Raw genomic sequence first — 13,036 nt, 5'->3', positions numbered from 1 at the left:
AATTACTGAGTAAATCACATCCTAGATAGTCTTTGGTTTTTTTTGTCCCCCGATAAAATAACATAGTTTAAATATCTTTTCCAGCATTTTGTAGCCAGATGCAAAGTCAGCTAAAAAAGAGTTCTTCAGAAAGATTTCTTTTCTACCTCATTATATAACTAAAAGTAGCTGCTGAAATTACTGCAGAATTTCTTACTGGTCTTGAAAGCCATGGCTTCTGTGTCCTTAGGAGCAGATGAAGATAATTTAGATGGTCACATATTCTTTATGGTCCAGAGCTGGAAACGCATTAATCAAATAACAGTAACAGCAGGACTCAAGAAAAGCACACTGGTAAAAACCAGGAGCTATTTTTGTCAGTGGTAAATTAAAAAAAAAAAGTTAAAGTGTGTATTTGGTTTTGGGTGCTCAAATGCTAGTCCATATGTGGTAATTTGTATCTCTGAAAGGTTTGCTGTTTTTTTTCCTTCTTTGACAGACTGATGTCTTGGTGTTGAGCTGCGATCTGATCACAGATGTTGATTTATATAAAGTCGTGGACCTCTTTCGGACACATGATGCTTCTCTCTCCATGTTGATGAAGAAAACTCATGAACCAGCAGAAGGGGTACCAGGACAGAAAGGGAAGAAAAAGCCAGGTATGTAGAAAGGAATACATATTTGTCAATAAATCATAGAGAAACCAGTGGTATGTATGATATGTTTAGTTATCAATCCCAAAGCAAAAGAAATAAAAAGGCACAGATACCCTGTTTTTCCTCAGATTCCCTGGTGAGGGTGTGACTTGGTTTTTTCCAGCTCAGAATTAAGTATTAGACTCGTGTAATCTTGCAGGCTATGATCCAAAGCTCACAAGAGTTAAGGGAAAAGCTCCAGGTGACTTCAGTGAGTTTTGGATGAAACCCTGAATTTTTGTTACATATGAACATTAAAACCGTTAGGTTTTTCAAGAGCACTAAGCATCAGCCAGATTATAGCTGGGAATTTTACACTGACTGTAGGGACCCAGCACTGGGTGGGTAACAAGCACTTCTAGAAATTCTCCCCTCTCATGGTATGTTGTGAATTACTCTTCTGAAATCACATCCAGGAGCCTTTTGCTAGGCAAAACTCCCACTGATTTCAAGGAGTTGATTAGATGCTTATCTTGTCCATTAGTTAGTGCCTTGTAATCTTTAATGTATCTGTTCTCACAACACTGCTGTAAGGCAGAGCAGGGCTATTATACCCATTTTACTTATATGCTAAAAGTACTAAATACCACTCAGTTGTTTCCACACCATGCTTTTCCTTTTCTGTTAATGATATCTGTTAAAATGCTGAGCCTTGACTATTGGCAGCTTAGTGGGACCTGGTCCTTGATTAAAGCTCAGAGACATTACTGGAATACAAGTAAGAAAATGTAGCTTCAAACTGTTTGAGAGAAGAGTGAATTGCAAGCCAATAGTTGTCTGAAAGTGGGGGAAATACGTTTTTAAAAGAAAACTTCTCAGGCTCTGCATGAAGATTTTTCTGGAGCAATGTGTAAGGTTAGTAGGCCTGAAAGCATTTAGTACTTGGACTCTCAAACAGCTCTAACTCCCCTATTTTTGAAAAGGCAATCTAAGTGCTAATGGCACATAAAACATTGTCAAGAGCACTGCAACAGCAGAGAGTTGAGCATTCAGGAGTTGCAAACTAATGGGTCTGTGGTTAAACATCATAGAGCTGCCCAGCATGTGAGCTCTGAGCACACAGGGTAGGGGTGAGGAGGTCTGTGAGGATAAACAAGATTATCTGAAGGCTCTTTGCAAATATAAACACATCAGATTGTACATGCATTCTTATTTTGCTTGTTTTTTATGTTGGTGTGCTTGACTTTGTAGCATAACTCTTCCTACATGACTTGTTGACATTTCTGTGTTTTTTCAGATCTGTAAAAGACCAAACTTGAAAAGACTAAAATTCCATTATGTAGAAGTGTTCTGTCACCCCTGGTGTTTTTCTGTGGGGCTCAATGCTAAGATCTCCCATGCAGAGCACCACTTGAGCTGCCATGGACAGCAGTAGTGACATGTTTCCTGTGAACTGCCTCCGATAAGACATGAACTCTACGAGGCCTGTTTTAGTCATTTGTTAAAAGCAGGGGAGGGCCAAGACAGGAATCTTAGGTTCTTCTCCAGGTTCTGGAGGAGAGAAGTACATTTTAGGGAGTACCAGACCCTCCTGGCTTTCATTCCTACTTGACTAAATCTACCTTATTGCTGTCAGCATTACCTTTGCTCATCCATCTTCCTTTGCCTAATCTGGCTTCTTGCTGCCACCAGCCTCCATTCCTGTTCTCTTTCCTTAGTTTCCTTCCTCAAGGATCCTTGTCGAGAGCCTGCCTTTTCTTTGTCATCTATTATACTCTTTTCTTTCACTGAAGATGGATGGAACTGCCAGTTCCATCTTCTGTCCTGTTTCTGACTTCTTGTCTTCATCCGGTTTATTTATCTGCCTATAGTCACCTTTTCTGATTCCTGTCCCATCTAGTGTCCTTTAACAGGCAGTCACAGTTTCCAGTAGTTTTCAGGGGCTGTTTCCTTTTCCTTCCAGCCTGTCCTTGTTTTTATGTTTTTTTTCTTTTCCCTCACCCCTGTGAGTTTATGACTTTTATTTCCTTGTAAAAAACAGACTGCAAAAAGACAACAGATTAAACTCTTTCCCCTGGAACAGTCATTGCAGCATGGCTGTGGAGCCTCGTGGCTTGTGTTCTTTGCTTTTACCACTTGATGGTACAGAAAACCTTAGGTAGCACCTGCTATTTGATCAGTCCTAGGAGCTGAGGAATTGGAACAATCAATCCTTAACAATAAAATATGCAGAAACATTTGCAGGAAAAATAGAAGGCTAGAGAACAATACAGCATGTGAACCTGCAGTTTTTCAAAGATTGATTAGAGCTTTTCAAGGGAAGGGACACCAAACCGTTTCCACTTAGGCTAAACACTTTTTTTTCCTTAGCCTTAAAACCAGCTGAATGGTTTTTGCTGAAGTTTTTCAAATGTTCCTCTTAAGCCAGGCAGCTGGCATTGGAAATTTCATCCCAGACAGTTAAAACTTGGTGAAGCTTATAAGCACCCGAAGACAAGATATTAACATGGAGTATGTTAGGTAGTTTTTCATAGTAGGTGGCACTATTAGCTCCTTCTCTAAATTGTGACACATACAGGTTTTTATGTACTTGGACTCTACTGTTCAAAGGTTTGTATTAGAAAATAGATCCCATTACAAGCCACTAGATTTATTTTTTCACTGTCCTACAAAGCAATTCATTTTTTGAGAAGGATCAACAAGATGTTATTTCACATACGTCATGGAATCTGATACAGAGTTGTTGCTTTTGGGGTATTATTGAAAATTCAAGAACTGTGATATAAAGAACAGTTCTTAAATTAGCATGAATTGCAGTGTGTTAAGTGCTATAAATTCATCCTGATGGTTTCCTGCAATGTTTGACTCAGCTGCAAATTACAGGGTCTAGCTCATTGGGTTTTATATTTAGGGGATAATATAGTGACAATAATAATCTCATTGGCTTTTTAAATTGAGCAGTAAGAGCAATGGCAATAAAAAAAAATCCCACATGAAAATGCTAGTCAGTGGTAGTAACCCAAATAAACAGAGAGTGTCAGGAATTCAGATACCCAGAATGGAGCTATGTGCTTAAAGATGACCTGCAAGGGATTGAGTGGAAAATAATGTCTGAACCTTTCTTTGTATAAAGAAAGGCAGAAAAGATGGGGATGGTGACTCTTCCATGCTTATTTTTCTTGTCTAGAAAGCAGCAAGCATCTCATCACTGGTATTCTCTGTGTTTGCCAGAAGACCTCTTGGTGGTCTTGAAGGCTGCATCCTGTGAAATCCTCTCCATTTAATTGAAAGGATGGGGATACTGATTCTTTAACAGAGGTATTTTTTCCTTGAGTGTCAGTTAATTATGATTGATTAAAAAGCATTTTAAAAAATATGACTGAAATTTATTTCTTTTTGTCACTAAAGTGCTTAACATTCTCTTGTCATGTCATAATTTCTTTAGATCATTAAAGCCCTTAAAATTGATGGGGATCTAATTTGTAAGATAATTAATATATTGCAATAGCAGTGTCAAGTCCTTATTTATCTATTGTGAGGAGGCAAAACACATCCTGCATTTCATTTTTATACTTTAAATGATTTTGTTAAGTTACTGTCACTTTAACATTTCTCTCATAGTTCTTGCAGGGATTTTGTGAGCTAGTAATGTGTCTGCTCTTCCATTTTACTATATAAGTTTTGTCTTTTTTTAAATTACCAAAGTGATGTTGTTTATTGCCAGTGTACAAGGAGAAACCTGACCTGGCATCTGCTACAAAAAATCCCAGAGTGCACTCTTATGGTTTCTTACCTATCCACACAAGCAAGAGCAACCAGTTTGGTGTCAGTCATGTACCTGGTCCTATTCTCTTAAAGTTGTTTTTTTCCCTTTTTCCTGTTGCATAGTTTTGCTGTAGCAGTGCAATATAAGAACAGCCAGGAGATGGGCAGGCAGGATCTGAACTTTAGGGAAGTGTTAGTGCCTCGATGAAGGAAAGTCAGTCACTGCTGTATTTCCAACCTGTCAGGAGACCCCAGTTAGGTGGCAGAGGTGAGGGCTCATTCACCCCTAATCTCAAACTTCACAGCCCTCCACAGAATGAAAATAGGCACTGCTTTCAGGACTTACTCTGAGTTTTTACAGCAAGTAAGCTTTGTCGTAATTGTACTTATTTTGTCATGGTGTTAGATGTTCAGGCCTATTTTTGTATTTCTTTGCCGTGTCATGAATTTCTGAGAAGGGTTGGGGATTTTCTGAAGGAGATCAAAGATTGCACAGGAGAACTTTGAACAGCTGCATAGATTTGACTGTTTTAACAGTAGTTATTACTGTGGTAACTCTGAAAGAACAGGTATAAGTAAAATAAGGGATGGGCCTGAACTGGGAAAAAGAAAGTCAAAAATAGTTTGTTTGAAAAATATCTTAGAGAATTAGCTACTTCTAGAGTATGTTGTTACTCCAGTGTGATTAAAGGCATAGAACTTAGGAGATCAAATATGTGCCAGTGTGTCCCAAAATAATAGTATTTATTGGAAGAAAAAATATTTTTGTTAAAATTGTACTGTGGCTTTTTTGTACAGCCTGTGCCTGTAAATATCAGTATATGGCTGTCACCAGAGTGGTGGCTCAACTACAGAGTGAAAATTAGAATGAGCTGCCACCACTGTATTCAGATGTCATGGAAGAAAACTGTTAAAAAATAAATGCTTTGCATTTCAGTAGGCCAAAGTCCCTGCTGATGCACAGTCACTGATTGCCACAATAATACATGTGAGTGTTAGGTATTCTCTTGGTAGACAATTTTATAAAAATATATTTAAACCAAGTTAACCCACCCAGAAACATCCATGGTAGAAGTCTTAGAATCTATACTTTTCTGTGTGTTTGTGATATTTGTCTAAAATAGATGAGTTGCAAAATATTTACATCTTAACTGAAATCATAATCTTCTTCAGACCCCCTAATTCTGATATGGAGTGACATTATGAGAATGTTGGATTTGAAGAACTTGCTTTTTGCCTTGAGGTTGTTGTTGTTTTAATTCAGGTAGCAGGGGGTTTTATTAAAAAAAAAGAAAAGGAAAGCACAGCTCAAAATTGGGTGTTGCATGTCAGGACCTGTAGTTGGCATCTTCATAAAAAGGATGCACAAACCTTTCAGGGCCAATGTTTTGAATCCCATGATATATATCAGCTACCCCAACTGAAAAGAAGTTGAAAAAGTTATCAACAATATTTATTAAATTCATGGATTTGCTGGGATAGTTGGAGTTTGTATTTTGGGGGTGGTTGGTGGTCCCATTTGTCTTTCCAGCCTGCATTAAAATGCATAGGAATATATAATGACTGTGTTTGATTTTCTACTTCAGTGGAGCAGCGCGACTTCATTGGAGTGGATGACACAGGAAAAAGATTGCTCTTCATGGCTAATGAAGCTGACTTGGATGAAGAACTTGTCATTAAAAGATCCATCCTTCAGAAGTAAGCTCATGAGTCCTTGTAATAGAAACTGAACTTGGGATGAGATAAAATAATTGTGGAGAAAGAGAGATGGTTAAAGATAAAGTAGGATGAGAAGGGAAGAGGAAAAGCCACTTTTGCAATATTCAGGGAGCAGTATTTTATTGTTACATCATTGGAACCAACTGATAGGCTTGTCTTATACTGTTATTAGGGAAAAATCCAGGGAAAGAGAAGGAATGCATGAAAAGGTTACTCTTCTTGAAATGAAACCTATATTGCAATAGGTCAGATACAGTTTAGATTCAGAAACTGTGAAGCGTTAGACCTATAAATGAATAGGTCCTATTCCATAAATGAAATGCTAGTCTCATTGGTTGAGTCCCAAATGGATTTGAGGAGTATCCATGAGAGGCTCTCAGGATTTCATGATCCTCTTAGGCATTTAAGGCACAAAATCTCAGCTATCTTTCCAGGCCCCAAAAGATTCATTGCAGAAACCATCCTATATCCACCATTAAACTTCACTGGGGACTTGGATAAATTTATCAAATATGCCAGACAAGCTGAGCTTTCTGCACTGTGTAATTCATATCCATTAGCAGGAGAAGGAAAGATGACTTGTTCTTTATGCTCTCCAGTACAGTGATTTTAGTTTTCTCAGGCACACGTTGTCTGACGTGTTCTGTGCAAAGCTGTGTTGGCTCCTTGAGAGGCCAACCTTTGTAGTTTGTCCCAGGCTGACAGTCAGACTTTCACCTCTGTGAGATGAGACACCTGTGGAACAGCCATTTGAGATCTGGGAATTCATCCATGTGGACCTTTTAAGTCAAGGATGCAGACATCTGGGGTCTGCTCTCAGATAAATCTCTGCTGTGAAAATGCCTCTGGTGTGTGCTGTAGGCCACAGCTCAGTGTAATCTTTCCTTGAACATCCCGCTACCAGATGTGAGGGAGATGCTCTGTGCCCATGGAAAGATGACACCTCCTCTGCCTGAGTTTAAGGATTATCCTAGATGGAAGGTGATCACGAGTGGGCCCTGTTAAGTGTTGTAATGCTGTCCCAGCATATTTCCACTGGCTCTCTCCTGGGCTTATCTTGGGCATGGCAAGGACCAAGCTGCAGGCAAGCCTTCTGCACATACACAGCAGCTGATTTGTATAGAGTAGGAAGTTCATCTCTGATGCATTCTGTGGGTTTGTGCACATGAAGACTAACAGATACGTTTTGGGCTAGGGGAGGAATATTTTATCTAATTTTAGTGACAGGCTTGTCTTTATGGCTGTCTCCTGGCACTAGAGGGTGGCTGTGGTATAATGACTTATAAATTGCTGTAACATATGTGATCTTAGTTGACCCCTGATTTTACAGGTTCATCTAACCAGAGGATTCTCATTCCTATAGCTAAATTTATCAGGCTTTATCCTGCGAGCTAAACTTTGCCCTCAGTAGCACCTGTTCAGTTATATTGTCTTCAGCAGATCTTAAGCATTACTGTTTGGGATTTGGTGAATGGAGTGTTGATGATATACAGATGGGATCAAAATCTGTCTTCCTGTAGTTCTTGCATGCACAGCTATGAAAGCAAATGTAAAGTGTTAGCCACCCTCCAAGTAAAGCCCAAAGATGCTAGGATAGTGTAGAAGAACAAAAAGAGACCTGCTAAGTGTTAAAAAGAATAAAAAATAAATAAAAATGATACTTTGAAGCATCAAGCAGAAGTATTGGGCCAGTACCTGTACCTGGGTGAGCCTCTGACATCTGAAACTGACAACTGTCGATGTTGGTGTGCTCTCTCTGTCCTACAGCTGCCATCTTTAGGAAGCTCTGAAGGAAGCAAAATATATATGGAAATCATCAAGTAATTTCATTTGAGGCAAATCCAGGGTAACAACAACTGCGGGAGCTCTAGGAAGACAAAGTGTTGGCAGCTAATGGTGTTTTAACCACTGAGTTGTCTAGACCTGCTCAACCCTTGATTTTCTCATGTGAGAAACAAAAGCAATGCTTGAAATAGTCTTTGAAGTCTTTTTTAAATACATCATACTAAAGAAAGAGAAAAAAAATGCAAAAAAAAAAAAAAAAAAAAGCAAGCCCTATCTCATTTTCTTCATGGATCACTTGACATGATTGACTTTCAGCTGCCATGTTGGCTGCTTCTTGATCTCTGGACTTTGTTTTGATGAAATAACAGACTTTGTTGCAAGATGGTGGGAGAATTTCCAGTACATTCATTTGTTCCTCTGTAAAATACAATAGACATCTTGAGGGTGTTGCTTTTGTTTATTTTGCTTTTAATGGTCCCTTTGAAGGGCTATAGTGGTCTTGTTATATGAACTCTAGAACTCCTCCAGTGCTTGTTTTGTTCTTCAGATCCTTTGTCTATTTTCTTTTTCCTCTTTTTAAGGAGGGGAGTGGAAGGAGGGACAGGGAGGGAGTGGTGAAAGGAATGGGAAGAGGGAAGATGAGCTTTTCTTTAAAGCTAGGAATCTTGTTACTGGTAAAAATCTAGACACCATACAGAAATGGTTCAAAGGCCCTTTGGCTTCCCCTCCTCACAGGAGGGAAGTTGTGTTGACAAAAAACGCAAAACTGTAGAATGCTAATTTAAATCCTTGAAGAAAAACCTTTTTCCTGACCTTTGCCTTCTTCCTATCATTGGATTTCATGCTCTTCACTTTCCTGCCATAAAAGAGCAGCTGGTGAGGAGGGACAGGGGAAAACACACCTTCTCCTGAGTACCTTTTGAGTATTAAATATTTATTTGCTCTTGACCCGGGTGTTTTCTAGTGGAAGTGTTACAAAATGAAACATTTTAGTGGAATTTCTAAGCTCACAGTGAAACCTGTTATTCTCTTTCTCAATTTGGTTAGGATTTCTTTTCCAGATTTGTTATTTTGATTTGTGTTGTGGTTTTGTAAGTCGTGGATAGCCATTTTGGGTTTGGGACTGCATCTCCTTGTTACACCACAGAAAGGAGTCTGGATTTTGCTCCTTTGCTTGCCAGAGCAAGTCTGGCAAAGCTTTCAACTTGGCGAGTAAAATTATCTTTTATTTTCCCTGTGCTGTTAATCACCCTGATGACAAGTCCCACAGGTAGCATCCTTCCTCAGTAAACAAGTGGAAAACAATATCAAATACATCTATTCAGGCACGTTTTGGCGTGCAACAGGCTGAGCCAAAAGACAAATTTATTGGTGGTGCCTAGAGAGACTAATGCTGCTGGGGAAAGCATTTTCAGGGAAATGGTTCCCTGTTTGGGTAATGAGAGCTTATAAAAAGCTATGAACAGCCTGTGCATGTCATTCACTTTGGCAAATAGCTACAAGATGAGATACTAGAATGAAAGAAATACAGTTTGGGGATGTTTCAGAGCCAGCTTAGGGCCCTTTGAAGAGAAAAAAATAAAATTATGTGCTCATCCCTGGAGCCTGGTTTTGCCGGTGACATCTCTCTGACTTGGGTCTTGACAGGATGAAGGAGTGAGGAAATGATGAGAATTCCATAGCTGCTGCCTCTGCTTTGGGAGGGGGCAAAGGTATTTGTTTTCAAAGCACAATTACAATGGACAGAGCTTTTTGCTCCACCTCTGATATTTATGGTCATGCAAAGTGAAACAGTAAAAGACACCTGTTGGAGCAGGTCTAAATTTGGAGCATTTCCTTTTAAGATCTTGTGGGCTGTGTAGGGGTGAGTTCAGCCTTCGTGGGTGTTCTGTCTGCACAGATGCAGGTGCAGGGCTTCTCCTAGAGAATATGTTAATAAATCACCATGACAATTCCAGCTACTTATTACCTCATGTGCTTCAGACAGAAAGGAATGCCTCATCTATAAGTATATATAGTACTAACATTAGTAACCTTGAAGTAACAATGCAGATCTGTTTTTAAGGTAATTTTGTAAAAAGAGGGAGTAAGATTGGGGAGTTTTTTCTTCCTTTTCTCCTTGCAAATGGTGTAGTATAATTTCAAAAGTCAGCATTGCCAAGTGGTAGGTAAAGGGAGCTCAGAAACAGCTTTGATACACTTGATTTCCTTTCTGTTGCCTTGGGATATAATCCTTTTTTTTTTTTTTTTTTTTTTTTTTTGGGGGGGGGGGGGTTTGTTGTTTTTTTGTTTTGTTTTGTTTTCCTGCTGATAATTTGTTTGAAATAAGTGGATCATATATAAACATGCTACAACTTCCTTAATGTTTCTGCTCTCTAAAACTGTTGTTCTTGGGAAATTGGCATCTCTGAAATACTCTGCTGCTCTGATGGTGGTTCTTTTTCTCTTTTAAAATCTATTTCCTTTCGAAAAGCTGGGAATGACACCAGTATAGGCAGATGCTCTACAGTGTGAAGGATCCTAAACTAAATCATGGGCAGATGTGCCAGATCCAGCTGTGCTGATGAAGAGGGCCACCACCCTGAGCTTATGCCCAGTTGGACTTGAGTACTCCATAAGCCACGTGTGTCAAAAATAGCTTCATGACTTCTGATAGATTAAACAGCAGGACTTTGATAACTTGGTTCTGTTTTCTTTGTGCATTTGGGAGATGTCCCCACAAGCAGTGCCACTGGCAGGGAAGGGGGGAATGCAGTAATGCAACTCAATAGGAAAATCCTGAGGAGCAGTTCAGGACAGACCAGGGAGCAAAAAATCTTTGCTGGTCTCAGCTGCGTACAGAATGAATACACATCCTAGCTTTGGTAGTGGTCTTCTCTTTGAAAAATCAGGAGTTTTCACATTAGCAAAGTTTTCTGACTAAGTTTTCTTTGCATTCAAATAGTATCTTGAGAAATACCATAGAAAGTTGTTGGATATAAGTTCTTTTCTCTAAATATGACCTCTATAGAGTGCCTTTTCTGTTGATCCAGATCTGCTCTTTCAATTAGTCCAGGTCTGCTCTTCTCACAAATAAAAATAAAATTTTCTGACTAGCATCCAGAAAATAAGTAACATTATTTCTGGCTCCTCTATCAAAAAATAGAAATTGTATGTGTTGATTTAGGTAATAATTCTTTTACAGATGCATAAGCCAGAAAAGAATCTGGTTCCCCTTCCCAGAATTGAATTGGTTTCACAGTACTAATCGGAATTTAGAAAGCTGTAAAAAGTTTTTTTAGCCAGTAAAGCAAGTGGATCTGACTGAATCAAAACCAGGGAACTTAGTGTATTGAATAAAAGGGTGTGACTTTTACATACTTCTCAAACTATAATCACACTTTAAAAATGTTGATGTAGCTTCAATCATATTTCTTTAGAAAAGAGGGTATTGCTGAACATTTCAGAAAAAGATACTGACCCAAGAGGAGGAGTTGTTTGAGACATGAGTTTGGACTAGATGTTCTCAGGATGCGCTGAGTAGGATTTACATGCCTGTTTAGTTTCTCAGCTCACTAAGAGTAGCTGCTGTAACTAGAAGGCATTCCATTCATTTTCTCAGAAAGTTTGCCCTTTTTATTATGCATTTAAACTTTGCTCAACTTGTTCTGCTTTTTCTGTAAATTTGTTGGGGATGAGTGTAGCCTTTAATTTCAGAAATGGAGTATTTAAAAAAATATTTACTATTTCTAAAATAGTATGTAGCCAATGTAGCCAGGTATAATGAAAACTCTTTAATTTGGTGCTTTTATATGTTACACTTCTACAATAAATGTGAACATAGTATAAAAGCAGTTAGTGAGACATTGACTTTATATTTTAAAGAACATAGTGCTATTACTGATTTTAATATTGTTCCTTCCGTAGGATTTTATTGTTTTGCTGCTGCCATGTTATTTTATTCATACATTGGTGGGGGGTTGAAAGGAAGGTACAACATATCCAGGTCCTATTTATAAAAGAAAGGTCATGCTGCGTCTTGACAGCTTGTACAGGTAAGAGGTCATGAATCTCAGAATCTGGAATATTAGCAGGAGCTTCTGTTGAATGTAGTTATAGAAAGGCTTATTGTCAATGGCTTTCATTTTACTGCAGGATTCTGGCCAGTGTTCTAGTACACATAAGGCTAAAAGCAGAGAGCTTGAGGCTCAGCATTTGGTTTCTAATCGGCAGTAAATGTATGTTGCATGGATTGCCATTAGTCATTTGTCTGTCTGTCTGTCTGCTGCGGTCTCAGACCAGCACTTAGCCAGTGATTCGGTTTTACTTTTCAGAGGTTTTGAAGGAGGAAGGGATGACTGTATTGCTTGGACATCCTCGAGTCCATGTGACTTGGTAAATGCAGTACTCTGCGTGAGTCATTCAGTCTGGACAGCACTGAAGTTGAAGCTCATTGTTACTCTAAGCCAGGCTCAGGTCCTAAAAAGATGATAAATTATCCGTTCATTTTAGAAAGACATCTTAATGCTTTACTACAGTTGCCACTGTGTACTTTTTAGCAAAGCTTTGAGTTACCTTATTTCACAGAGTTGATGAGGAGGCATAACCATAGTTCTTTTTTGTGACATACCTACCCCAGTTGATCCAGATGTAACCTGTATGGTCAAAAATTCCTCTGGATGGTTTGTGTAGGGCAGAGACACAGAACGATCAATTGCTTGCTTTCAACATGCATTTTCAGCCATAATGTATATTCAGTGTAGCTGAAATGTTAGGGTTTCAGCTTGTGTCCAGTGATCCCAGAGTGACCAGTAGGCGACAGAGGGGCACAGAGTTCTCATTGTGCAGTTGGGATGGTACAGAGAGAAAAAAAGCCAAAGGTCAGAGGAGTTATCCCTGCTTGTGCGAGCGCTGTCAGGCTCTCCCCTACCACATGTCCGCCATGTGTTCCTCATCAGTGGGATGTGGAACTCCATGACGCAGAGCAGACTGGAATGCAGAGTTAGTTAACACCCGCCGTTGGGGAATTTATCAGCCAATGTGGAATATGGCGGGGGAGGAAACAGCCTAGTTTAAAGCAAAGTAAGGGTGAAATGAGGCATGTGACTGTTCCTCTTCAGTTAAAAGGTCTGATTTTGCTTGGGGATGAGGTTCTGGCTCATGAACCCAGGCAA

General features: G+C 39.2%; 1 protein-coding gene across 1 annotated transcript in view; it reads left to right on the top strand.

Annotated features, from left to right (window-relative positions):
- Positions 1-13,036, top strand: part of EIF2B3 (eukaryotic translation initiation factor 2B subunit gamma) — a 99,180-nt gene that overhangs the window by 20,247 nt on the left and 65,897 nt on the right. Inside the window, exons 3-4 of the mRNA XM_053985396.1 lie at positions 479-638; positions 5,966-6,077. Of these exons, the coding sequence (XP_053841371.1) occupies positions 479-638; positions 5,966-6,077 (272 nt within the window). The remainder of the gene's footprint in view (positions 1-478; positions 639-5,965; positions 6,078-13,036) is intronic.

This window comes from Vidua macroura, chromosome 9 (genome assembly GCF_024509145.1).
Source record: "Vidua macroura isolate BioBank_ID:100142 chromosome 9, ASM2450914v1, whole genome shotgun sequence".
NCBI lineage: Eukaryota > Metazoa > Chordata > Aves > Passeriformes > Viduidae > Vidua > Vidua macroura.
Note: the sequence above shows the minus strand (reverse complement) of the source record. Positions and strands in the feature narration are given on the sequence as shown.